This window comes from Protopterus annectens, chromosome 2.part0 (genome assembly GCF_019279795.1).
Source record: "Protopterus annectens isolate FY-2018-M chromosome 2.part0, PAN1.0, whole genome shotgun sequence".
In the NCBI taxonomy this organism is placed as follows: Eukaryota; Metazoa; Chordata; order Ceratodontiformes; family Protopteridae; genus Protopterus; species Protopterus annectens.
The window spans coordinates 348190187-348217854 of NC_056728.1; the positions used below are offsets into that span (position 1 = coordinate 348190187).

At 43.8% G+C, this 27668-nt stretch overlaps 1 protein-coding gene across 1 annotated transcript in view; it reads right to left on the reverse strand.

The window, feature by feature from the left end:
• The window catches only part of SPTLC1 (serine palmitoyltransferase long chain base subunit 1), a gene marked incomplete at its 5' end in the record, with an annotated part of 1612539 nt that overhangs the window by 288439 nt on the left and 1296432 nt on the right, over window positions 1-27668 (reverse strand). Inside the window, one exon of the mRNA XM_044060319.1 lies at window positions 4546-4600. Within this exon, the coding sequence (XP_043916254.1) occupies window positions 4546-4600 (55 nt within the window). The remainder of the gene's footprint in view (window positions 1-4545; window positions 4601-27668) is intronic.

Here is a 27668-nt window from a genome sequence, read left to right on the forward strand (position 1 = left end):
GTCTGCTTCCATGGGGCCTAGGCTGGGCCGGTTTACTGGGAGCAGCAAAGGACCTGTGTTTGGAGGGACAATGCCTGCTGAACCTAGGTGGCTGGACCTGCAAGAAATCCCTAACTGTGTGTATAAATTTTGCTTTTTCTTCCATCTTTAAGACCTCTTCTTCCTTAGTGCCAAATAAGTTATCATTGTGTAAGGGGGGACCCGACAATTTAGATTTGACATGGTCTGGCAGGGGCTGTTCCTTAAGCCATGCATGCCTTCTAATGACAGATCCAGTGACTGCTGCCCTGCAAGAATCTTCTAGGGTGTCAAAACCACAGTGCAAGGTGTGTTTAGTTACTTGACATGCAGAATGCATTAACTCTTGTAAATACTTAGATTCTGCCCAAGCAGGAAAGGAAGACATTTTTTGTTTAAGGAGTTCCAAGGTATGTTGCTGAAATTTCAGCACATGGAACTGACAATTTAGTGCCCTGATAGCAAGAGTAGCTGAGGTGTACACTTTTTTACCCCATCTGTCCAATGCTCAGGAATCCCTGTCTGAGGGGTGGGATTCTTAGCAGAGGTTGCTTTAATCCCTTTTGGCCCTTGAGAAATGATCTCAGGGTCAGCTGTAGGATTTTTAAAAAGCTATTTGTGTGTCAGGGACTCTATAGTACCTGCCTGGTTTTCTGGGAGCAGAAGGAAGGGCGTCAGGAGTCAAGCTGGATTCGAGGAAAACATCCTCCACAACATCCAGGACTGGGGGGATGGCCAAGGGTCTGTGTTGTGGAAGATCTAGGAATTCCGAGTCTCTTTTTAGACTGAGGGTAGTCCTGACTCTCCCATTGGAAATGCTCCCTTAAAGTATGCAGGGTTTCCCTAAAGGAAAAATCCTCTGAGGGAGAGGCTGAAGGAATGGATTCCTCTGCATCAGAATCCTCATAAGTGGAGAGGGGTTGCACGTTTTCATATTCAAATGCATCAGATTCATCTGACTCTTGTTCAGACAAAACTACAGGGGACAGATCTCTTTTCCTTTTGGAGGCTGTAGCTTGGCTTCCCCTGATCAGCATGATAAAGTCTTCTGCCATTTTAAGCATTTGAGACTGAGGCAAGGTGGCAGGTGCCTGAGAGTGGGTCGTCAGTTTCTTGGGTGTGGTTCATACCCTGGGCCTAAGAAACTCTGTAGTTTTAGAAAGAATGGTAGCCGTGAAAGAAGACGTCGATTTGTGTCAAGATTCGGTATTGCGAAGGACTTTCTCTGAAGCCGGTGCCGGATCAGCGGCTCTGGACCCATCCAAGGTAGAGACGACCGCAGGATCCTTAGTCAAAGAAGAGTTTTGTGGCATACTGGACTCCAAAAGGGTCTCGGTAGTGGCCTGCGAATCAACAGAAGTGGGCATCAGGGGCTGCGAAAGCATCTCACTGAGTACCGGAGAACTGAATGGCTTAACAGAAGTGTCGTCAGTAGCTTTGGACCTGTGCGGTCTGTCTTTATCTTTACTTTTTTTTCAGAAGATCTGCTGTCGGATGGCTTACAGAAGCCATATTGGAATTCGAGGACTGTAAGCGAAAATATCTGGCTACAATAAGGGCCAGACGATGGATAGCTCTGGCATTGAACAAAGCACAGAAGTGACAACGAGGGACATCGTGGTCTGGGCCTAAACAAGTGACGCAGTAAGAGTAGAAGTCTAAGTGTGGTATTTGCTTTCCACAGGCGAGACAATTATTAACTTTTTCTGACATCGGTTAGTGCAAGAAAAACGATTCCCAAAGGGGTACTTAGCTTTAGAAGACTTCAACTCAATTCGGTATTCGAAAACTCCAGTAGCGGCCGACCGGCACTCGTGCAAACTGCTTCTACCTTGGGCCCCACGGCAAGAAAAAATGATGTAATGGCGTCGGCTGCCTTACTTTATACTACTGACGACCTGACGTCAGTCCTCAAGCGACAGCAACTGACGCAGAAATACTAAGGCTCTGGTATTCGGGCCGGCCGAGGGCTACCCTGGCAGGGATAATCCAAATATGATGACTGCAACAGTGAAACACGAAGAACATCTACTAATTTTTAATGTATATTTTATTTGGACATTAAACTTATTTCCTGGTTTTCTGATCTTGTTTGTGGTCCTTCCAAAGTGCCTATTTTCGTGGATTACTAGTAATTTCTTCCCATCGCTAACCAGCCCAAATATGTGGATCTAAACCACCATAACAGACTTGCCTTTTAAAAACTGGCTATCCCATACAAGGAACATCTTGCAGCACTACATCTGATCAGTGGTTACCCAGGTTATTGTCACGATAAAAAGTTTGCCTTTCAGTAAATGCTTATGTCCCATATCTTATGACTTTGTAAGGCAGGTATACATGACTGAGTAGTCTGTGAAGTCCAACTCGGCAAAGCTCATTTTCACTGGAAATCCACGGAATAAAGCATTACACACTGACAAACCTTTTGACTCATGGTACTGAGACATACTATCCACAAATATGTACAGTCAGGATAAATTAAGCTGCAGGTGTTAGATATGGGCACAGAACTAGAAAAAAGGAAAATACAAGCTTCGCCGGCTGGTCCTAATAGTATTAATGATGGGCCAAATATGTAATGCAAATAAAAGATCATTTACCAGCATCATTACTAGACTGTGTGTGTGTGTGTGTGTGTGTGTGTGTAGGCTGCTAGCAAGGAAGGCTGGTTTGGAGAACATGTCTAAGCTCAAGGCAACAGAATCAGAATGGTCTCCCCATCTCCTTATCCCTCACTTTAAACACATTATACATTCATCAACTGATGAAAGGGTTATTTAAAAGAAAATGCTCTAAAACACACTTGGGGCTTATTTCTGTTGTCACCTCCATAATTATTAGAGAACAGTCTTAGCCAGTTAGGGAGAGCAGACAGGATGCAAGAAAAAGCTCAAGAGCAAGACAAAATGAGAGCAAAGGAAGAGAAAAGTCATCTAGATGGTGAGGACAGGCCAGGATGGAGGTAAATGGGGGGGGGGGGGCACTGAGAAATGTGTGTGGTGGGCTATAGGCATCTCAACTAAACACCAATCACATCCATCACTGTGAATGTCTTGGGGGATGGGTCAAACTCAGTGTGGCATACAAGCTTACTATAATATAAGAGAACTGCAATCTACATTTCTGTCTGTGAATACTGCTCCTTAAGCTTTTTAGCCAGAGCTAAATGTTTGCTTAGAAGTTTTCAGGAGAGGCAGCAAGACAGTGATACTTATACTGGAAGCGTCCATGTCCCCCCAACCAGAACCTTACTGGGGGCCTCCACAATTCTAACACCAGCCTTGACAGACATAAAAAAATTACAGTTGTGTGCATACAAGCACACACACTTATTGCAACATACCTGCATTAAGCTGATCATCTGGCACTTCCTCTATTTAATAACAGTCATGGAGACAGTACAGCAAAACAAACAAAAAAAGGTGGTTTCGGATTTTTTTCTTAACTTATCAACCCATCCTCCATGAGCTTGCCACAGCATGGGCAATGGCTAAAATAAAAGTACTAGGGTGCTAGCCACTGGAGCAAGGAAAAACCCTCACCAGCCTCCCAGACCCGGAGGTATAGATAGCTATTCTGGTATGTGGAGCTGTCCCCCAATCTTGCAGCCCCTCTAAAAACTTTACACTGGGGGGAATCCTCTCCTTGGACTTGAGGAACTAAAGCTCCCTTCCCTCTTCTATACTGTAGCAAACCCCTTGTTATAAATATAAAATTTAACAGGTGTCTTGTGGTAATCTGATTGGCACACACACAGTACTGAAGTGTTCAACCCCAGACTATAAATGTAGTATATTATCATTCAGAGATGAACGCTGGTTTGCACTAACACCTTACTGGCATCTGCTGACTGTCTAAGCTCAAGGCAACAGAATCAGAATGGTCTCCCCATCTACTTATCCCTCATTTTAAACACATTATACATTCAACAATGACCAACAGAAGGCTTAAAAATATATTTTAGGGTAAGCACTATCCTGACGAATAGACCCACAGTTGTGGTGGTGCTGCAGTAGCGTTGTCGCCTCACAGTAAGATGCTGTCTGGTTCGATTCTCAGCTAGAGCATCTTCTGCGTGGAGACATGCGTGAATGGGCGTACCTTCGTTGAGGGATGTGCGTCAGGCCTGGCGAGCCGGTACGTAAAAATCAACTGCCAATCATTAGCGGACCGGAGTTCTGCTGTGGCGACCCCTAACCGTGAAAAGCCAAAAGAAACAAACTATCCTGACGAATATGCCCAGAAAATCATTTTAGGTAATGTAGACACTGTTTGGTGAAATACTGCTAAATGTCTACAACGCAATCCTATAAAGTGGCAAGACAGTGATGCACCTTACAACAAATACTCTTGTACCAGCAAGACCACCTGTATATAATGTAAACAAAGTAGTGAGTTTTAATCATTTAACTGGCTACACATGTGGCTTTGTGAGATTTGAATCCAGTCTCTTGTGCCCAACTCCACCTTTCATCTTTGCCCAAGTTCTCCCTAGAACATCAGTTCTTTTTAATTTGAACTTACCCCTTTAAAGCTTTGTGAATGTGCTGGCATTTCTTTCTTAAAATCTGAAAAATATCTTAAAAAGAAAAAGTGAAAAGTTTATCAATGTAACTCAAAAAACCTTAAATGAACATACACAAAGTACATACTACACTTCCAAAACTGCTATCAATGATGGACGTTACATTAAAGGAAAGCAAAGTCTATACTGCACAGTTATAGCAAATTATAGTTCTAGATGATTTATCTTGAGAGCCAAGTAAAGAAGCAGTCATACGTCTGGCTTTGCCTGTGAGGCAAAATTTCAAAATTCAAGTTAAAAACCAGTAGAGTTGTATGTGAAAAATCTAAATTCTTAACCAAAACTGAACTTCAGCAAGATGACAAAAGATTTTTTGCAGCTACCACAGGCAGCAATCTTCCTGTGTATATTACGGGAAAGGTTTCATCTGACTTGTGTGCCAAGTCCATTCATTACTTATACTGTGAAGCACTTGTACTGTGAAACACTGAACAAAGTTCTGCAATCCATAAATCTACTTTCTAAACTTAAGTTTTAGTGCAGACTACCACAGTAAACAAGAAATGCAACTATTTAAAATTTTAGACAGAAGTTCCACCTGTGTGCTTACTCATGGTGAATTGTTTTACATGTACTACAAATTAAAATAAGTCTAACAGTACTGAGGCATGTGATTTACATTTAGAGGTGAGAATATGAAAGACCAACTTCTACAAAAACATATCTTCTGGGATTGCATATATTTTACTCCCCCCCCACCAAGCCTAAATCATACTCCCGCCAATGTTTATTGCATAAGCCTCACTTTCAGGTCTGTTACAAATAGTCTGCTGTGAATGAGCCCCACATTTTAAATGAATGTTGGGAGTGGGAGTTCCTGCCTAGAAAGTACTGTGCATCTCTCTAAGCTAAATAAAAGGGAGAGTTACAGAATGCAAAACTACATTGTGCATCACTTCCCAAGTGAATAATGCAGCTTTATTGCATCAGTAACTACAAACAGAGCATGGAGGAGAGGAAGTCATTTAACCTATAAAGATTAATCTCCTTCAAGGAGAACACAGTGATGTGGGGAGTCAAAATGACAAAGGCCATGAAGTGGTGACCGCATTACATTCATCACTGTCAGCAGTAACATTTTCTAACAATGTTTGTAATCTAAACTGGACGCAATCATTTGTAGACCTAAAATAGTCAACATGGTGACTGAACTATGCTCCCTAATCTCACTGACAAGTAATGCAAAGGGAATTTGTTCAAGATGAACTAGGAGTAATAAAGGCCTGCAATAATGGGATCTGCTATTTTATAAACACTTCCTACTCACTTATCAGGCTCTACTTAAAATACACAAGGTGCAGATTATTTAGGACAGCAATTCAGATTTTTCTTTTGCATTCTATGCCCAGCATGAAATGTGAAATAACCTTTTATACCCCTGAGAGAATGTTTTGTGACATTTTAAGGATAATTTTAAAACAGACCCATGTGCCTTCAGTGGCGAAAATAGAAGGAACTAGTTCTATCTTTAACAGATAGAAATAACAAGGCCTTCACACTTCCTACAAAACTGTGGTGTCCTATACCTGGATATTACCAGAGGAGGAAGTGTCTTGTTAGAAACTTCTACACCTCTTAAAGACTGAAAAGGACATACTGGAGGTCTAACAGTTTGCTAAAGATGCGACACGAATGCTGAGTGCTCAAGGCTTCACATTTCAAAGGGTTTTGGTTTCAAATAAGTTTGCCACAATCAATCCAACTGATCTTAAAGCATTCAGTTATCTCATCGAAACAAAGCAGGTTAGTGCAGACACTAGACACAATGCCACTGTCGTGAAGGGTGAGAAGTAGGCAGATGGGAAAATGTTAGCGTGTGCACTTAATTTCTAATACGCTTTTATAATCAGGATGGAATCTTGAATGTGCTTCAGTATGTATCTGTTGATTTGCTTTATGTCTAATTTTAGCAAGTGCTGACAGGGTTAGAAAAGTTTAAGATTTGCTCTGAGCAGAAAGCTCTATCATGGAATTCGGAACTAATGCCCAATATGGAATCTCATAAACAAGCAGTCGGGAGATTTTATTAGCAAAATTAATGCTTCAGTATTCAGTTTAAAATGGTCAGTGATTGTTCTATGATTGTTGCAATTATGTTGCTTTTAATGAGAATGTATAAAACATAATGCATTCGGTAGTTCAAGGAGACAGGACCTCAATTTCCTAGTCTTCCACATCAACCTCTCAAATGTCAGGATTTTAGCAGGGTGTCCAATATTTTTGTTCTATATTTTTATCTGTTACTCATAAAATTTTGATAATTTTTTTTTTCTGACAAATTATTGAAGTCTGAAAATAATGTCAGGCATCTGAGTTTTAGACTTCGTACCCTTCACAAAAATAAAGTTAATACCCAACCTGCTAGTCTATAAACTACGTTTAAGTGATATTTAAAAAATGTTCCTATTTTTGTACCTTTGCCCTCCATTTTGTATGGCTTTGTCCAGATTTCTTGGTCTGAGAGGATGAGAGGTATGTCCCACATACAAGTTTCTCTGTGCAATAAAGGAGATTGTTAAACTGCTGAACTGTCTCCAGTAAAATGTATTTGTTACCACAGCAGCAGCAGTTTGGTGCAATGTGACTTTGAGCAGTTTGTGTGCTTCTGCATTAGAAATTGCCACTGGGCCCTAAAGAGAGAGTTTTTTTTCCAGGCAAGTTTCTGGTGTACCAATACACAATTTTAAAATCTCAGCAGACAGTCTACAGTCTCTACAGGTCACCTTTATTAACTTCCTTCACTAGTTGATTGCATGTGAGCAGGTAAACTGTATGCATCTGAGAAACTGGACGTCTGTGTAATCATCTACACTAACAGCTTTAGGCATAACTGTGTGCTAGTGTGGTTTAATGTATAAAAGGACAGTTTCCTTGTCAGGAAGACTGAGTACCCTTCTCGGAAGTGAGAACGGGTTCTAATCAAATATAAAAAGAACAGAGGATTCCTTCAATAGGAATGTGAGTGAACCTGATTATAGTCACAGACTTATCCCTTTGGTATGAGAGTGGGTTGTTATAATGGGTGCCAGTACAAGTGGTTTAAAAGAATGGGAGTAGGGGAATCCAGGTAGGCATATGTTTAACAAGTATGAATGAGACAACTGTAATTATCAGGTAAAATGGTCTGAGCCCAAGAAACATTACAGCACTTTACAGTTTCTGGAAAAAGGTACTTATGATAAGAAAACATTAGAAAATGAATAAATAAACTGAAACAAAGGGGTAATAATATGCTGGCCTCTTGTTGGTCAGCTTTTACCGACTAGCAAGAAGAATCTAAAAATAAAATAAAGGAATAAAGAAGTTATGTGCTCACCATAACGTTCCATGTGTGCTGTCCATCTCGCCTTCATTCTGTACTGGCTGGGTTCAGAACCAATCCTCTGTTCCAACTCGGCCTTTTACAAAAGCTCGAGGTCTTCAAGTAGTTTGTGGATTACACCATATCCCACGATGCTCTAGGGAATTCCCCAGATCTTGTTTGCTGGAACAGGTATATGTGTGTGTGTATATCTATATACATATATATATATATATATCTATATATATATATATCTATATATATATATATATATATATATATATATATATCTATATATATATATATATATAGGTTCATAGGTAGATACTAGGCTATCTGCCCAAGGGCATTTATAAGCCTAGCCAGAGTGTGTTGGCTTTCGCCGCCCCATTGAGTAATTAACTGATCCTCTGTCAAGCAGAGCCAATGAAGTGATCCCAGGGGTGTATTTTCTGTTACCCATCCACTCGTCAAGGTTTCTCTTGAAGAGTGTTAGTGAGGGGCTCTGCCTGATGTATTTGGAATTTTGCTCCAAAGCATGGGGAGTCGCTGTGACATGAATCTATCCCTCCAGTATGTTCTATTTATTGTTGCGGCGAGGTTTAGCTCACTAGAGCGCGTGGCTCGCAGTGACTTGGATTTCTTTAGGTGGAGCATGTCCATCAATTCTCAGTTGGACATGGCTTTGTAAATCAGGCAGAGATCACCTCTGAGTAAGCGATATGCCACTGAGTACAGCCGGAGATTTTTCAGTCAGGCTGCATAAGACATATGTTTGAGACCAGTAATCCTCTTGGTGAGGTACTTTTGTGGTCTTTCCAGCTGTTGGAAGTGTCTTGTGAGGTACATCCCAAATGGGGCATTGTACTCTATGATGGGTCTAATAAGTGACAAGTAGCGGGGCACTATAACCTCTTTATTTCTAGATACGAACCCTTTAGTAATTAGATGGGCCACATAGAAGGATTTCCTAACTACTTTGGCAATATGATTATCAAAGGAGAGATTACTACATACCTGGGCCCCAGATCTCTTACTACTGCTTCTGTATTAAGGGGGCTGCCACCTATGTGGAAATTCGTGGGTGTTTTGTTTTTCCCAAATGGGATGACTATGCATTTTTTGGCATTTAGCTTGAGGCCATGACTTTGACACCAGGTGTCCATCTCAGTAAGTCCCTTTTGGAGGATGTCTGTGTCAGCCGAAGAGTCAATTATGGCTCCCAGTTTACAGTCATCGGCGAAAGTACAGTTTTGTACCTACCATAAATGTAGATGTTCGAGTGTATACACTGCTGCAGTCATTACACTTGGGTTATCCTGCCATCAGGCGGTTCCCTAGTCGGCTTGAGTTCCAAAGTCTTGGTCCGGCGTTGGTTGCTGTCGCCTCCTCCCTGACGTCAGTGCGATAGGGGTATATAAGATGCAGCCGATGCCATTTTCTTCAATTTTTCTTGCTCCAGATGTCAGGTGCCTCTAAATAGGTAGGCAATTCCAATTGCTAATAAAACATACATAAGAAAAGCAAACAACTTACAGCTACCAGCAAATACTCCCCATAGGTAGTAAAGGGTAGAAAACATAGGTACGTACCAGCCAGTAAGAGGGGAAGGAGGGAGGGTAACCTGGACTGCAGCAGTATATACACTCGAACATCTACATTTATGGTAGGTACAAAACTGTACTATGTTCATCGTGTTACACTGTTGCAGTCATTACACTTGGGTAGAATTCCAAAGCTGAGGTAGGGTGGCTGGTTCTATAAGGCATAAGGGGTGGCTATAAGGCCCTGCAGCACTGCAGTGGCGAAGCCAGCTCTGGATTTAGAGTACAGAGGCAGATGGTAATGCTTGGTGAAGGTATGTACAGAACTCCAAGTTGCTGCCTCCAAAATATCCTTGGTAGGTACTCCCCTGAGGTAGGCAGTTGAAGTGGCTGTTGCCCTGGTGGAGTGAGATCTAATGCTGCTAGGTACAGGTTTTCCATGGTATGTGTAGCAGAAACGTATGCAATGTCCTATCCATTTCGAAATGGTTTGTTTTGAAATGGCTTTTCCCTGTGCACCTGCAGCATATGCTACCAATAATTGCTCAGATTTTCTGAAAGCTTTGGTTTTGTCCAAGTAGAAGCATAACTGCCTGTGAATGTCCAAAGAATGCAATAGTCTCTACCCTTTATTCTGTGGTTTAGGATAAAAAGTTGGCAGGTGAATAGTTTGGTTTAGAGCCACACTGGATATCACCTTTGGCATAAACGTAGGGTTAGTTCTTAAGGACACCCTGTCCTGGTGGAAAATGAGGAGAGTTTCCACTGCCATTAGTGCCTGTAATTCTGAAACTCTTCGTGCTGATGTTATTGCCAGGAGCAGAGCAGTTTTCCAAGAGATGTATTTTAATTCTGCTGTGTTAGCTGGCTCAAAAGGAGGTAAAGTTAATTTTTCCAAAACAAAGTTGAGGTCCCAGGTTGGAGTAGGTGCTCTACGGGGCGGTCTTAAGTTTTTACAGAGGATGAGAGAAAATTGGTGGATCCGTGTTGTAATGAGCAGAGATGGCAGAGGCGTGGATCTTGATGGATGAGAAGGAGAGGCCTTTATCCAGCATATCAGTTAAATATTGTAGTATCTGAGGAATGTTTGGGACAACAGAGTCAAGGCTGTGAGCTTGGTTCCAGGCAAAGAATCTCTTCCATTTATCCGAATAGGCTTTCCTGGTACTAGGCCTTCTGGCCTCCAGAATGACATCCATAAAAGGTTTGTAGAGAGGCAATGCTTGCTTGACTAAGGAATCTTCCATGCAGCTAGGTTTAAGGTCTTTAGCTGGCTGTGTAGTATTTGATTGTTGTGCTGAGTCAGCAGATGTGGGATTTGAGGCAAAATCCACGGTGGTTCTTGTGCTAAGCTCCTTAAGATTGGGTACCAGTGCTAGCGTGGCTAGTCTGGTGCAATCAGGATCATCTTTGGCTCTTCTTGCCTGGCTTTTATGAGTACCTTTGGCAGGATAGGTAGTGGTGGGAAAGTGTATACTTGTAGGTTCTCCCAGCTGAATGAGAGGGCATCCACGTTCCATGCTTGTGGATGGTAACTCCTTGTGCAGCATTTTTGTAGCTGGCAGTTTATTGGGGATGCAAACAGATCTATGTCCGGGCTCCATCATTTCTGTGTTATCATTCTGAATATTTGTGGATTCAATTTTCATTCGTGGGGATCCATGATGTTTCTGCTTAAGTCGTCTACCAGTGTGTTTTTCTCTCCTGGCAGGAATTGCGCTTGCAGATGAACTTGAAAGTTTATAGCTGTGTTCCACAAGGTCATGGCTTGTCTGCACAGGGGGTAGGAGTGAGTGCCCCCTTGCTTGTTTATATACCACATTAACTGTGGTGTTGTCTGTCTTTAGCAGTAGTTGTCCTGGATGCAGCAGGTCCTTGAAAGCTATGAAGGCATTTTGCACAGCTAGCATCTCTTTTTGATTGAAGTGAAGATGCCTTTGTTCTGCGGGCCACGTGCCCTGAATACATTTGCCTGCCATGTGTGCTCCCCAGGCGTAATCCGATGCATCTGCTGTCAGTGTTTGCCTGGCTGTGGGTTGTGTAAAAGGTTGTTGAGGTGACAAACTTGAGCCCACCATTGAAACTCCTGATGAAGGCAAGGGATTAGTGGTATACCGGTTTCCAAACTTTGACAGTGTTGAGACCATACATTCTTTAGGTACCATTGTAGTTTTCTCATATGCAGTCTGGCATATGGAATGAGTAGTATGCAGGATGCCATGTAACCCAAATTTTTCTTGCAGGGAGTTGGGTCTTTGTTGCCATCAATTGAAAGTATTGAGTCAGTTGTCCTTGCTTGTCTGGCGTGAGATAAGCCATCTGGGCTGTTGTGTTCAAGCTGGCACCCAGGAATATAATCTCTTGTGAGGGCACTAGTTTTGATTTATTTTCGTTTACTGTGTACCCCAGGCAACTTAACTTTTTTACAAACGCCAGATGCTTTAGAAGAATGTCCTTGCTCTCTGCTTGAATCAGGCAGTCGTCCAGGTACGGATAAATTTGAATTCCTTTCTGTCTGCAAAATGCAATTACTGGTGCCAGGCACTTTGTGAAGACCCTGGGCGCAGTAGATAAGCCAAAGGGTAGTGCAGAGAATTGGTAGTGCATTGAACCAGCTATGAATCTGAGGCATCTTCTGCAGTTTTGTCTGATAGGGACATGCAGGTATGCCTCCTTGAGGTCCAAAGTCACGAGCTAAGCGTTCTTGCCCAGCATGGGAAGAAGCTGCTGTAGTGTCAACATTTTGAATTTCGGAACATCCAGGTAAGTGTTTAGAGATGAAAGATCCAGAATGGGCCTCCAGGCTTTGTCCTTTCTGGGTACCAGAAAGAGTCTTGAGTAAAATCCTTGTCTTTGCTCCTGTGATGGTACCTTCTGAATAGCTCTCATATCCACGAATGCTGTAATTTGTTTTTGGGCCTCTGCCCATTGATTTGGTGACAGATTTGGCATTCCTTTTAACCTTGGCAGAGTGTGAAAGTGGAACCTGTAACCTTGGAATACAGTGTTGAGAACCCATTTGTCTTTGGTGATCATTTGCCAATCGTGGTAGAAGAGTGCCAGTTTTCCTCCCAAGGGGGCTGCCAAGAGAGATTTGTTTGGCAGCTGTAGTGGGAAGTCATTGGAGCTGCTTTTTATATGGTTGGGGCCTGTCTTGCCATTCTTTCTGGCCTGATGCAACCCATTGTCGAGGCCTGTAAGGACCTTGTGTTTGACCTCTACCTCTTGGATGTCTGTATCTTCCCCTTTGAGGTCTGCCTGCAATTGGAAAGGACCAATTCTTAGTTGGCCAGTTTCTGCTAAATCTAGGAGGCTGAACCTGTAAGAAATCCTTCACCGTTTGCATAGATTTTGCCTTATCATCCATTTTTTCTTTAATACCTCTTCTGCCTTAACTCCAAATAACACATCCTGTTGCAAAGGTGCATCCAATAATTTTGCTTTAACATGATCTGGTAACGTATGTTTTTTTAACCAAGCATGTCTTCTAATGACAGAGCCTGTAACTGCTGCTCTGCAGGAGGCCTCTAGTGAATCAAAACCACATTGCAAAGTATGCTTTTCCACTTGTTCAGCTGCATGCAATAAATCCTGCATTTCTTTAAAATTAGGAGAATCTGATTCTGGAAGCATTTTTTGTTTTAACTGAGACAGTAAAAATTGCTGATATTTTAGCATGTGAAACTGGCAATTTAAGGCTCTCATTGCTAAAGTTGCAGACGTATATACTTTCTTTCCCCATATGTCTAATGCTCTGGAATCTCTGTCAGAGGGAACTGGATTCCTGGCTGATGAGGCCTTAACTCCTTTGGGTCCCTGAGAGATAGTTTCAGGGTCAGCTACAGGGCTTTTATTCAGAAATTTGTGTGAGTCAGGGACTCTGTAGTATCTGTCAGGTTTAACAGGGGCTGGAGGGTAAGGAATCAGGATTTAAGCTGGATTCAGTATACACATCATTCACAATATCTAACACTAGCGGAATAGCAAGGGGTCTGTGTTGAGTTAATAAAAGGACGTCTCTGAGCCTTTTCTTGGATTCTGAGTAATCCTGGCCTTCCCAGTGGAAATGCTCCCTCATGGTATGTAGGGTTTCCCCAAAGGAGTAGTCCTCAGGCGGTGAGGCTGATGGAATTGATTCCTCAGCATCAGAATCCTCATAAGGGGGTAAAGTGTATCCTAGGTCTGAGCATGAATCAGAAGAGATGGACACCTGGTCGGATGAGTCATAGTCTGCATCCTGTCTGGGCCTTTTATCAGGAGGGGGATGGGACCCCCTGATCAGAGTGATTAGGTCTTCGGCCATTTTGAGCATTTGTTTCTTAGGCATGGAGACCTGTCCCGGAGAATGCTGTATTTGATTCTTTGATTTTAAAGGACGCTTAGACTTAGCTGAGGGTTTAATGCTTAACTGAGTAGGTCTGAAGACACCCTCTGAAGCTGTGGGTTGCTCAGCTACTCCGGATCCCTCTGAAAGGTTAGTCTCGGTAGGCTGAATAACTTGCGTGTCCGAAGGCCAAGCCATCTCCACGTGGGAGTCAGAGGCGGCCTGTGGTTCTACAGAAGCGGTCGTCAGGGGCTGAGAAGGAGACTCGCTGAAAACCGAAGAACCGGCAACTGGCCTAGAAGAGGCTTCGTCGTCAGTTTTGGGCCTTGGATGTCTGTCCTTGTCTTTGCGTTTTTTGTGTTTCCGGTTGTTGGAAGTTCCGACGGCAAGGTATAATTGAATTTTCTACCAAAATAATGTCGGGCGAAATCAAACCGACGTTTAATAGTGCGCTCGTTAAACCTAGCACAAAACCGACAACCAGTGATGTCGTAGTCTGGGCCTAGGCATGGGATACAATAGGAATGGAAATCCTTATGAGGTATTTGCTTCCCACAAGAAATACAGTTATTAACTTTTACTGACATCGGTCTGAGACAAGAATAAAAGTTTCCCCAATGGGGTACTTAGCTTTGCAGAAGACTTCGGTTCTGGATTCAATGAAAATCTCAGGAGATGGCCGACCGGCACTTGTGAACTGCTTTTGCTTCGGGCACCGTGCGGCAAGAAAGATGGAAGAAAATGGCGTTGGCTGCATCTTATATACCCCTGTCGCACTGACGTCAGGGAGGAGGCGACAGCAACCGACGCCAGACCAAGACTTTGGAACTCGGGCCGACTGGGGAACCACCTGATGGCAGGATAACCCAAGTGTAATGACTGCAGCAGTGTAACACGATGAACATCTTGGTTAGCCATAGTCCTGTGTTTGCCTGTACTTCTGAGAAGTATATGCCGAACAGTAAGGGTCTCAGGACCGAGTCTTGCGGGACACCACTTGTGACTGGTTTAGAGTCAGACCTGGAGCCCGCTATTTTTACCGTGTGAGTTCTGTCTGTAAGCCAGTTGGCAACCCATCTCATGATGTAGGGGTTTATATTCAGGCTGGTGAGTTTTTCTGAAATATCCAAGTGGGGAATGGTGTCGAAAGCCTTGGCGAGGTCAAGGTAGGCTGTGTGAACCACCATTCCCTCGTCTATTGCCTTGATGACTGTCACGAAGAAGTCAACCAGGTTTAGTAGGCATGATCTGCCCTTAACAAAGCCGAACTGGATCGGGTCAAGTGTTTGGAGGTTCCCAATGTCTTTGTTAATGAGTTCCATGATGATGCGCTCCATAGCCTTGCAGACCAGGCTAGTCAGACTTATGGGGCAATAGTTACCAGGGTCAGTTGTGGCCCCGCCTTTGTGGAGAGGAATAACCGTTGCTGTGTGCCATTCTATGGGTACGCAGCCTGTGGAGAGGCTGAGGTAGAGCAGCGTGTTTAGGTGGGGGTTAGTTCGTTCTGTAGTTTGTGCAAGACGCCACCTGGGACACCATTTGGTCCCACTGACGCTGTGTTTTTGGCATTTGAAAGGCCTGTTTTCACCTGTGCGGCTGTGATTTTTGGGACACTACACTTTTCCGGTATTGTTGTGGGCCCTTTTGGAGGTGAGTGGGGGGGGTGAAGTTTGCATTGAATCTATATGCCAGGATGTTGGCAATATCAGTAGGTTCAGTATATTTTGTGCTATTTTGCACTTAGTTCAGTGCATATCTGCGAGTTGCCACTTAGATTCTTAACATAGCTAAAGAAGGCTTTGTGGTTATCTTTTGAATCCTTGGCTATTTTACTTTCGAAGTTAGCCTTGGATAATTTCATGAGGGACCTCAGTTTCTTACTGATACTGATCAGAGATGTCTTTCCTTCTTGGGATTTACTTTTTTTCTGCACTAGTTTCCTCCTTCTATTGTATAGCCTGTTTATTGCAGGGGTCCACCAAACTGGTGGAGTAAGTCTTGGCTTTGCTAGGGATGGCACAATCCATGCATCGTTGTAGGTGCTCAGAGTGCATTTGTAAAGGTTTCTGCATCTTGGGCAGCGTTACCCTTTAGCGTGGGGGCTGTGAAACTTACCACCTCTGTCTTAAGTAAGGTGAAGTTTGCTTTAGAAAAATTTTTTACTGTGGTTTCCTTAGTTGGGGGTGGTAGTGGGGTGTGGACGTCCAGAGTGATTAGTTTATGGTCTGATCTAACAAGTGACGGGTTGACCTCCGGTGTGGGACATCTGTCGCCCATGCTGGTGATGACCAGGGCCAATATGTTTTCACCTCTGGTAGGGGAGTTTACCAGCTGATCCAGGGCGTTTGAGTTGACAAATTCCAGGAAGCGCTGGGCCTGGGAATTTGTACTCGAGTAGTTTTCCCAGTGAATGGTAGGGTAATTGAAATCACCCAATATCAGGGTGTTTGGTAGGACCTTCATGTTTTCCAGTGTCTCCAGAAAGGTGCAGTGGTGGTCCTGGGTCATGGAGGGTGATCTGTAGCAGGCCACAATTTGCATTGCAGATTTGCCCGATGTTAGATGCACATGGATGATCTCAGAGGTATCACACTGCGACACTAACCTGGAGGTGTAGGTATCCTTGATGAATATGGATACACCCCCTTCTTTTGTGTTTCAGTCCGTGTTCTGTGGCCGAAACGTGTGGTATGAGTTGTAGCCCGGTAGTGCTAGGTTGCTCTCTGGAGCCTTGAACCAGGTTTCAATTACTGCACAGATGTCGACATTCTCCATACTGAGGAGAGCTTCGAGCACATGCATTTTGAGATTTAAACTCCTGGCGTTGAATAGAATAACCCACAGTTTTTTGTTAATTGCGCTGTTTACAGAGGTGGGTTTGACTTTTGAGCCTTGCCTAAAAAAGGCAATATGGGGGCAGCAAGAGCCTTGGCCAGTATTCGAAAGCCTAGGGGTGACAGGTGCAAGCAGTCGCTTGCGAAGCAACGCGGCTTGTCGAGCATGTCATCCCAGGCTGACAAGACACTGGATCCCCTTTCAATGACACCAGAAGCTTAGACAATTGTTGAAATTGATCATTTTTTCTTTATACTGAGGTATTCTTGGTGAGGGCAGGATGCTACTCAGGGTCAGGGTCATACCAGCCTGGGCTACATGATCAGAGAGCTCTTCCATGTCTCTTTTTCATGTCGTCCAGGGAGGTACGTCTCAGGTCATTCAAACCAACATGAACAATGACAGAGTTATATTTGTACTTGTTCTGGAGTGACCTGAGTGCTTGTGTTATGTGGCGGATTCTGGCTCCCGACAGGCAGCTAACAGTAACCGTCTGCTTGTCCAGCCTAGTGAGTGGGACGTCAGTGTGCCTGACTACAGAGTCACATATTACTAGTGTGTTAGGTATGTTATTTCGCCTTAAGGGCTGTGACTGTGCAGCACACTGATTTTGTGTTTTATGTATTGTCTGGTTTGTGATGGGAAGTGCACGTTATTTGGGTGTCTGCTTTGGAGGTCTCTGATGCTTTTGCAGGTTTTTATTTAGAGCCTCCAAGTATGATTTTGTGTATTTAGTGAATTTTTTTGCTAGTGCTGTTTTAGAAGGTCGGTGTGCGGCTGGAGTTGTGGTGCAAGTGTTAACCTTCTCCTCTTGATTGTCTGTTCCAGTCTTGGGTAGAGACAGCTTAGCTTCCAGCTTGGCTGTATAATTGCATCTCTTGCATATGTTAGTGTTTTGTGGTAGGAGGAGAGGGTTGCCTGTGTACATGAGACAGTTGTAACATTGCCTCAGGATACCCAGATTCACCAGCTGGACTGCAGAGTGCACCTGAAGTTGCCCTTTGGCCATGCCTGAATAGTAGGGTGAGCTTCTTAGTCACTTGGTTGGTGAGGGGTGAATAAAGAGCCTTGCCCTGCTGGGCAATCAGTGTTAGAGTATATTAGTGCTTGCTATTAGGTCTGAGCAAGTGCTGGGCTGTAAGATGCTTTTTGAGTGCTTCAGTTGATATAGGTATATATAGGTATATATATATATATATATATATATATATATATATATATATATATATATATATATGTTAAATCTGGTTCCTAACTTTTTTACAACTTTACAAGCCAAGAAGAGGGTCAGAGAAATTAGACGCCAAATAAAACCTCTTGGTCCTCCAAGAGACAAAGGCTGGGGGAAGGAGTGTGGGATGCAAGAATGAAGGCGAGATGGACAAAACACACATGGAACGTTATGGTGAGTACACAACTTCTTTATGGGATGTTGTCCTATCTCGCCTTTATTCTGCACAGGTTTGGACAGCGTCCCTAGCATCATCTTGCTTGGGTGGCTCAAGGGAGAATATTCTTCAGAACAGTGGACCCAAAAGAGGCCCTGTCCTTTGAGAACAAATCAACTTTGTAATGAGTAATAAAGGCATGAGGTCTTGCCCATGTTGCTGTAGCACAAATGGTAGCAATTGGAAGTTTAGCCTGAAAGGCAGAACAGGTAGACATAAGCTCTGGTAGAATGGCATCTTACTTTTTCGGAAGTTGTTTGTTTTGTGATTTGTAGGTAAATGTAATGCAATCTGACAACCATCTGGAGAGAGTGGTCTTAGCAACTGGAGCACCTTTCTTGTAGTCTGAGAAGGACACAAATAAATTTGTCAGTCTTTCTAAAGTCCTTCGGTTCTGTGCAAGCAGAAACGTAATTGCCTATGTACATCTAGTTGGTGTAACATATTCTCTGCCTTATTGCCATACTTGGGGAAAAAAACTGGCAAGTCTATGGATTGGTTCAAGTTTGATTCTGAGCATACTTTTAGTAAAAAGAACGGATTTGTATGAAAAGAGGCTCTGTCCTTCTGGAACAGCATATATGGGGAGTTGATGGACAGTGCTTGCAACTCCAAAACTCACCTAGCTGAAGTTATAGCTACTAAGAAAATAGTTTTCCAAGTTAAGAACTTCAAGTCACAGGATGATGCAGGTTCAAAGGGGGGGGGGGGGGGATCATACCGGATAATACAAAATTTAGGTTCCACATGGGTAGAGGTGGTCTAATGGCTGGTCTTAATAGAATGGTACCTCTCAAAAAGGCTTTGCCAAGTCTGTGAGACATGGTGTTTGGCCCCACTGCTCCTAAATGGAAATTAGAGATCACTGCTAATTGAACTCTAACATTAGCTACAGCTGCTCCATCATGAAAAAGCTTTGCTAAGAATTCCAGTATCGAAGATAATAGGTGCAGAAAAAGGATCAATATGATTCTCCAGTGCCCAGGAGGAAAATATTTTCCCATTTGCTGACATATAATTTTCTCGTAGAATCTTTATGAGAATAAATCAGAATGTGCTGCACCAAAGGTGAAAGGTCAGGTAGCCTGGCTATGTTTGGAATCGGAGCAACCAGGCTGTCAAACTTGACGGTTTGAAGAGATGGATGGAGCATTCCCGACTGATGGGTCATAAGATCCATAACTGGGTCCAGAGTCCAAGGATCCCCTCCTGGAAGGGGAACCAGATTTGACAAGGCCATTAAAGGGCTATAAGTATTAAGGTCCCTCCCAATACACTGGCTTCCTGAAGAACTTTGGGTATGAATGGGAAGGGAGGGAAGGCATAGAGGAGACCAGAAGAACAATCGTGTACAAGTGCATCCCTTGGTGACTCCCCCGGAGGGGGAATTAGGGCAAGGTAGATGCTGCATTTGGTATTCATGAATGTGGCAAAAAGATCGCAGCAAGACTGACCCCATTTTCAGAAAATCATTTCCACTATCTCTTGCTTTAGGGACCACTCGTGAGGCACCAAAATTGCCCTGCTGAGTTTGTCTGCTATCACACTGGATTTCCCCTAGGATGTGCATTGCTATCAGAAAGCGTTGGAAGAAGGTCGTCCACTGCCATACTCTCAAGAGCCTCTCGACAAAGGGGGTAACATCTGGTTCCTCCTTGTTTATGTACCATACAACTGACATGTTGTCTGTCTGGATTGCAACAGTTACCAGTGGAAGAGAGTCCTGGAATGCTTGCAATGCTAAAAGCACTGCTCTCATCTCTAGGACACTGATGTGCAATTAGGCCTCTTGAACTTGCCAAGTGCCCTGGACTGTCTTTCCCTGATAATACCCCCCCACCCTATCTGGGAAGAGTCTGTGGTCACTGTAGCTAAAGGCTGTGGGAGAACAAATGATAGGTCTTAAGTCACATGAGTTGAGTTTAGCCACTAACAAAGGTCTTTTCTGCAAGATTCTGTCAATATAATTTGGTGGGACATGGGTAGCTCCTGCATGGACCACTGAGTGAACAGCAGCCACTGTAGAATCCTCATATGGAGACGTGCCAATGGAATCAAGTTTACTGCTGCTCCCATGGTCCCCAATACTTTCAGTACTGTTCTTGCTTGAACCTTCCTCTTGAACAGCAGGCTTATGACCTGATGCCACATGGCTGTACTCTGTGTAGGAAGCTTTGCTACCATTTTTGTAGTATCTAAGTCTACTCCTATAAAAATGATAGAATGAGATGGCAATAAGGCAGATTTTTCATAATATATCGTGATTCCTAAATGAAGCAGAGCTTCAATGTGGTGTCTCTCGCTTTTACTAGTAGATGTTCGGTGGTGGCGGTTAGGAGCCAGTCATCTAGGTATGGAAACACTCTGAATCCTAGGCACCTCAAGTGAGCCGTGACTACTGCCATACATTTGGGGAACACTCTGGGGGCTGTAGTGAGACCAAAGGGCAAATCTTGAAAACTGGTAGTGACCGTCTCCCAGACGAAAGCACAAATGATTCCTGATCACCTGTCCATTTTTATGTGGTAGTACACATCCTAGAGGTCTACAGAGTACATCCAGTCGTCTTGTCACAGAAAAGGGAGTGCTGACTGCAGTGTTACCATTCGGACCTTTGATTTTTCTCACTGATTTGTTCAGTCTGCTGAAATCAAAGACTGGTCTCCAGTCCCTGTTTTCTTTGGAACTAAAAATAACTGAGTAAGTTCCGGATTCTATTTGGTCTGCGGGGACTGTCTGGATGACTCTTTTTTGTAGCAACTTCTGTATTTCTAGGGTTGCCTGTTCCCTTTGACTGGGTGGAACATCTGGGATGCTTTTTATGTCTGGGACAGGAAAGGAAAAGGGTATGGAGTAACCTCTGGATTTGATCCTTTGTACCAATTTGTCTTTTGTTATAGTTAGCCAGGCTTCTGGGTGCAAAGATCAGTTCCCCTGACTGCCTCCAGAGGCTGGCAGGTGGGCCTCTTTTCAGGAGCACTGGAAGGGCTTTGCCAAGAAAGGAGCCCCTGTCACCCTGGTTCTGCAGAACCCCTCTGCCGAGGGGTCGGCATCTTCCATTACTGCTTCCCCCCTCTGCCCCTGGAGGAAGAATCAGCACGTGTCCTGAAAAACTCTCTGGAATTTTTGGAACCACCCCCTTCTGAATAAGGTCTAGAAGGTAGGGAAAAAAGTACAGTTGTGTACACTTACCATAAATGTAGATGTTCGAATGTATTCACTGTTGCAGTCATTACATTTGGGTTATCTGCTTGCAGGTAGCCCTCAGTCGGCCTGATTAACAAAGTCTTGGGTCCTGCGTTGATTGCTGTCCCTTCTTCCATGACGTCAGGTCGTCAGGGGTATAAAACATTCAGCCGGCGCCATTACATCAGGTTTTCTTGCCTCAGATGTCAGGTGCCCTCCTAATGGGAAGCAATTAAATATAAAAGTACAATGATATACCTCCAACAAAAAAGAAAATACACCAAAAAGGCTTTTAAGCATAGTAAAGGAAAGTAGAGGTATAGCCAAAAGTAGTTAGGGGGCTGGGGGGAGGGTAACCAGGACTGCAACAGTGAATACACTCGAACATCTACATTTATTGTAAGTGTACACAACTGTACTATATTCTTCATGTTTCACTGTTGCGGTCATTACATTTAGGTAGATTCCCAAAGCTATGGTTGGGAGGAGGAATTTAGATAGCATTAGGGCCAGCTATAAGGCCCTGCAAGACTGCAGTTGCAAAGCCAGCTCTGGATATAGAGAAAATTGGTAAATTGTAATGCTTGGTGAAAGTATGTACAGAACTCCAGGTAGCAGCTTCTAGGATGTCCATGGTAGGGATGCCTTTGAGAAAGGCTGTAGAGGTAGATGCAAGCCCTGGTGCAGTGAGGTCTGATCCCTTGGGGGATAGTTTTTTCCATGGTGCTTATAGCAGAAATGAATGCAATGGCTTATCCATTTAAAAATGGTTTGCTTTGAAATAGCCGTCCCCTCTGCCCCTGCAGCAAATGCCACCGGCAGTTGTTCAGATTTCCTTTGAGGTTTTAGTACTGTCCAAGTAGAATCCGAGTTGTCTGTGCACATCTTAGGAATGCAGTATCCGTTCCCCTTTCTGTGGATTGGGAAAGAAGGTTGGCAAATGAATGGACTGATTAAGAGCCACACTGGATACCACCTTGGGCATGAAGGATGGATTGGTTCTGAGGGACACCCTGTCCGCATGATAGATGATGAAAGGCTCCACTGCCATACGGGCCTGTAATTCAGATACCCTTCTAGCTGAAGTGATTGCTAAAAGGAAATCTGTTTTCCAAGAAAGAAATTTTAAGTCTGCAGTAGCAGCTGGCTCGAAAGGAGGTAGAGTGAGTTTCTCCAAGACAAAGTTAAGGTCCCAGGCTTGGATTGGAGCTCTCCTGGGTGGTCTCAGATTTTTGGCCCCTATGAGGAACTGCTTAAGCAGTGGATGGGAGAAGAGGGGAGGTTCTGTGTTATAATGGGCTGAAATGGCTGAGGCGTGGATTTTAATGGAGGAAAAAGACAGGCCCTTGTGAAGCATCTCAGTTAAGTACTGTAAAATCTGAGGTAAATTGGGCGCTGCTGTGCTCATCCCTTGAGATTGGTTCCAGGCACAGAATCTTTTCCATTTTTCAGCATCAGATTTTCTAGTACTAGGCCTCTTTGCCTCTAAAATGATATCCATCACAGGTTTACTGAGGGATGGGTAAAGGAGAGATTATGTAATTAGCCAGGCTACAAGGTTCAGTGTTAGAAGTTGAGGGTGCAGAATCTGGTTCACCTGCTGAGACAACAGGGAAGGAGTCTGAGGCAGGTGCCATGGGGATAACCGTGACACACTGCGCAGTAGGGGGTAACAGTGTTGGCTTGGCCAGTCTGGAGCAATCAAAATCATCCTTGGTTTGTCCCGTTTCATTTTTAGAAGTACTTTGGAAAGCAGAGGCAGAGGGGGGAAGGCATAGACTGATAGTTTTTTCCAGCTGAAGGACCTATCAGAGCATCCACTTTCCAGGCTTGCTTGTGGGGAGTCCTTGTGCAAAATTTGTCCAATTGGCAGTTCTGGGGAGAGGCAAACAGGTCAATATCTGGGTTCCCCATTTACTTGTCAACATGTTGAAAATCCTTGGTTCCAGTTTCCACTCGTGTGGGTCCATGAGGTTTCTGCTTAGTCTGTCTGCCAATGTATTTAATTATCCTGGCAAGAATTGAGTTTGTATGTGCACTTGGTAGCTCAAAGCTATGTTCCACAATACCATGGCTTGTCTGCAGAGGGGGTAAGAATGTGTAGCCCCCTGCTTGTTTATGTACCACATAACTGTGGTGTTGTCCGTCTTTACCAAAAGTTGTCCTGGAAGAATGTGGTCCTTGAAGGCTGTCAAGCATTCTGTACAGCTAACATTTCTTTTTGATTGATATGCAGGTGCATTTGACTTGGGCTCCATTTGCCCTGAATGCACTTCCCTGCCAGGAGAGCCCCCCATGCATAGTCTGATTCGTCTGTTAGGGTTTGAGTGGCAGGGGATGGTGTGAAAGGTAATCCCTTGTTTTGGTGGCAGGCCTCTGCCCACCAAAGGAATTCTAGGCATAGGCAAAGTATGATAGGAATCATTGTTTCTAGATCCTGAGAATGTTGACACCATAGGCTTTTTAGATACCACTGTAGTTTCCTCATATGCAGTCTTGCATATGGAATTAGAAGAATGTAGGAGGCCATGAACCCCACGGCTTGCAGTATTTGTCTTGCAGATAGCAGGGTTTTTGTGGCCACTTGTTTAAAGTATGTTGTCAACTGAATTTTTCTCTGGCGTGAGGTAAGCCATCTGGGAAGTTGTATTCAAGCTTGCTCCCAGGAATATAATTTGTTGACAGGGTACCAGGTGTTATTTCTTTTTGTTTATGGTGTAGACTGACAAGTTAGAACCCTTTGTACAAAGGCCAGATGATTCAAACGTATGTCCTGGCTTTCTGCCTGAATTAGACAATCGTCCAGGTATGGGTATATTTGAATATTTCTTTGCCTGCAAAATGCAATAACTGGAGTTAGGCACTTTGTGAATACCCTGGGCACAGTAGATAAGCCAAAGGGCAGTGCAGAGAACTGATAGTGCATGCAGCCTGCTTTGAAGCACAGGTATCTTCTGAAAGATTCCCTGATTGGGATGTGCAAGTATGCATCTTTTAAATCTAGTGTTGCCAACCAGGTATCTTTGCCTAGCATAGGAAGTAATTGGTGAAGAGTCAGCATCTTGAATTTTGGAATTTCCAAAAAGGTGTTAAGAGTAGACAGGTCCAGGATAGGACGCCATGAATTGTCTTTTCCTGGGTACCAGGAAAAGTCTCGAGTAGAAACCTTGTCCCTTTTCCTCTTTCGGTACCAGTTGAATAGCCCCCATGCTTGAGAGAGAAAGTACTTGTTTTTGGGCCTCTGCCCACTGATTTGGGGGTAGGTCTAGCCATCCGCTTGGTGTTGGCAACATGTGGAAGTGAAATCTGTATCCCTGGGACACTACATTTAAAACCCATTTGTCCTGGGTAATGAGTTCCCATTTCTTTGCATGAAGAGCAATCTTTTCCCCCCAAAGGGGCAGTCAGTCAAAATTTTAAATGGACGTCATTGAGACAGTTTACCATGGGGGGAGTCTTATTGCTCCCAGATTTGGAATTGAAGGCCCCCCACTGCTTAGCCCTGTGTCCCCTGGGGCTTTTGCTGTGTCTGGGTTTGGCTTGAGAAGACCTGGAAGGGGCTGGAAAGGACCAATTCTTTGAGAGCCAGTGCCTACTAAATCTAGGAGGCTGAACTTGTAAGAAATCTTTAACAGTTTGCATAGATTTAGCTTTATCTTCCATCTTTTTAAGAATTTCCTCACCCTTGTTGCCAAACAGGTGGTCCTGATTTAAGGGAGCATCCAACAATTTAGCTTTAACATGATCAGGCAAAGACTGCTCCTTTAACCAAGCATGCCTTCTGAGCACAGACCCAGTAACAGCAGCCCTGCAAGAGGCCTCTAATGAATCAAAACCAGATTGCAAAGTATGTTTTCCAACTTTTTCAGCAGAATGCATTAAATCTTGTAATTCTTTTATTTTCCACACAGTCAGAAATCAACAATTTTCTGTTTAAGCAATCCAATAACATGTTGCTGACACTTTAACATATGAAACTGGCAGTTTAAAGCTTTAATGGCCAAGGTTGCAAAAGTGTAAACCTTCTTATCCCATCTATCCAGTGCCCAGGAGTCTCTATCAGAAGGGGTAGGATTTTTAGCAGTAGAAACCTTAATGCCCTTGGGCCCCTGTGAAATAGAATCCTGGTCAGAAGATTCATAAACAACTTCAGTCCTAGGCCTCTTAGAAAGGGGGCGTTGGCTACCCTTGATTAGAGTTATTAAATCTTCAGCCATTCTTATCATTTGTTTTTTAGGCAAAGAGGCCTACGCATGTGGCCTGGGCGTCGGTTTTTTAGGCATGGTTCGAGATTTAGGCCTAAGTGAATTAGGAGGCGTTGGTTTAATATGCAAGTCCGTAGGCCTAAATACACCCTCAGAAGCCGGTGCCTGCACAGCGGCTCCGGACCCATCCAAGGTAGAGACATCTGCGGGTTCCACACGAAGCATCTCGCGGCATACTGGACTCCGAGTGGGTCTCAGTAGAGGCCTGCGAATCAGAAAAAGCGTGTATCAGGGGCTGCAAAAGCACCTCAATGAGTACCGGCGAACTGGCGACTGGCTAACGAGAAGCATCGTCGTCAGTTTTGGACCTTGGCGGCCTGTCTCTGTCTTTATCTTTGCGTTTTTTCGGAATCCCGGTAGTTGGATGGCTAACCGATGACATTTCTGGATAATTAAACCGAGAACCGAAATATTTACAGGCGAAAATATAGAGATGACTGAAAGTGCGCTGATTAAATAAAGCACAAAACCGACAGCAAGGTACGTCGTGGTCAGGGCCTAGGCAAGGAGTACAGTACGGATGAAAATCTTTATGAGGTATTTGCTTTCCGCAAGTAATGCAATTATTAACTTTTACTGACATCGGTACGGAGCAAGAAAAAGTTTGCCCAATGGGGTACTTAGCTTTAGTTGAAGACTTCGGTTCTGAAACTCGAAAATGAAAATTTCAGAAGTCTGCCGACCGGCACTTGCGAACTGCTTTTGCTTTGGGCACTGCACGGCAAGAAAGACTGGGGTAATGGCGTCGGCTGCATGTTTTATACCCTTGATGACCTGATGTCATGGAGGAAGGGATAGCAACCGACGCATGACGCAAGACTTTGTTAATCAGGCCAACTGAGAGCTACCTGCAAGCAGATAACCCAAATGTAATGACTGTAACAGTGAAACATGAAGAACATCCAGAAGCCATCCCTAGCACCAAAGGAGGTGGCTCCAAGGCCGATGTAGAAGACGGGCTGACCCATGCCAAAGCCCTGAGAGACAAGTTTGGATCCGACAAACATCCAATCCGACTGTCCTCTCCCGACTTGACCAGAGAACATTGGCTCCTAGACTCCTCAAGCTCAGGTGGTAACAGAGGAAGTCGGAGCAGTGCCGGGGCCGAAAATCCTGGAACAGGTCTCGGCTCAGATGATTCCACTACTATCAGCTCCATGCATTCTGGCTCTGAAGCCCCGAGTCAGGTCAGAGGAGGAATCACTGGTGAAAAGGCAGGTCCAGTGTGCTCCGAAACCCTGTGGGTTGACTCCAACAAAAGTTTGGCTAGCACCAGTGTCCTCAAAATTCTCTGCATCACGCGATCCACATAGTCATCAGAAAAGCTCCTGGAGGATCGAGAGGAGGGAGCAGACGATCTTGAAGCTCGCAAGATTGGTGATCTTAGTGTCAGAGAAACCAGCTCCAGTTCTGGAGACTGGCTCCGAACTTGACACACCAACGGTTCCAATATAGAAGGAGCTGAGCTGGATGGTTTCTTGGGACTGACTGATTCTGGTTCTGATGTAGAAATTTTCGGCAATTTTTTGGAAGATTCAGAATGATCCGAAGTAGAAGAGGATCTTTGCCAGATTTGTCAGATTTATGAGAAGGGGAAGGGGTCTGTTTTGTAGGACTCTGACCTTCTTCTAGGACCTCTGAATAGGAAGTCTTCAACAACTGTATCAGCTTGTTCTTTCTTTCAACTCCGGAACAAAATGAGTGACAAATAGAACAAGACTCCTGTAAGTGTACTGCTCCAAGGCAGTACACACACAGTATGACCATCAGTTATAGACATTTTCTGAGTGCACTTTGAGCACTTTTAAACCCCAAGGGTTTGGTATCTTTTGACTGCTTAGACATATTAATAGTAACTTAACACCACAACTATTAATAGCAAAAACAAAAAAAAACAACTCAACCCCACAACTATTATATAACAAGGGAAACTCAAAGGGAAAAGCCCATTGAGACACATGGGGTAAGCCGCTCTTTTAACTAAAATGAGCTAGCTTGTAGGGTAAGGAAACACCAGAAAAATAACCATTTTTTGTTTAAACTATAAAAAGGGAATATATAAGACACATACACTCAGTCTAAGTTTAACGATTTGGATAGCAAAAAACAAACAGCTAGTCCAAAACCCTCTGCTTAACAACTAACACTCTCTCTATAAA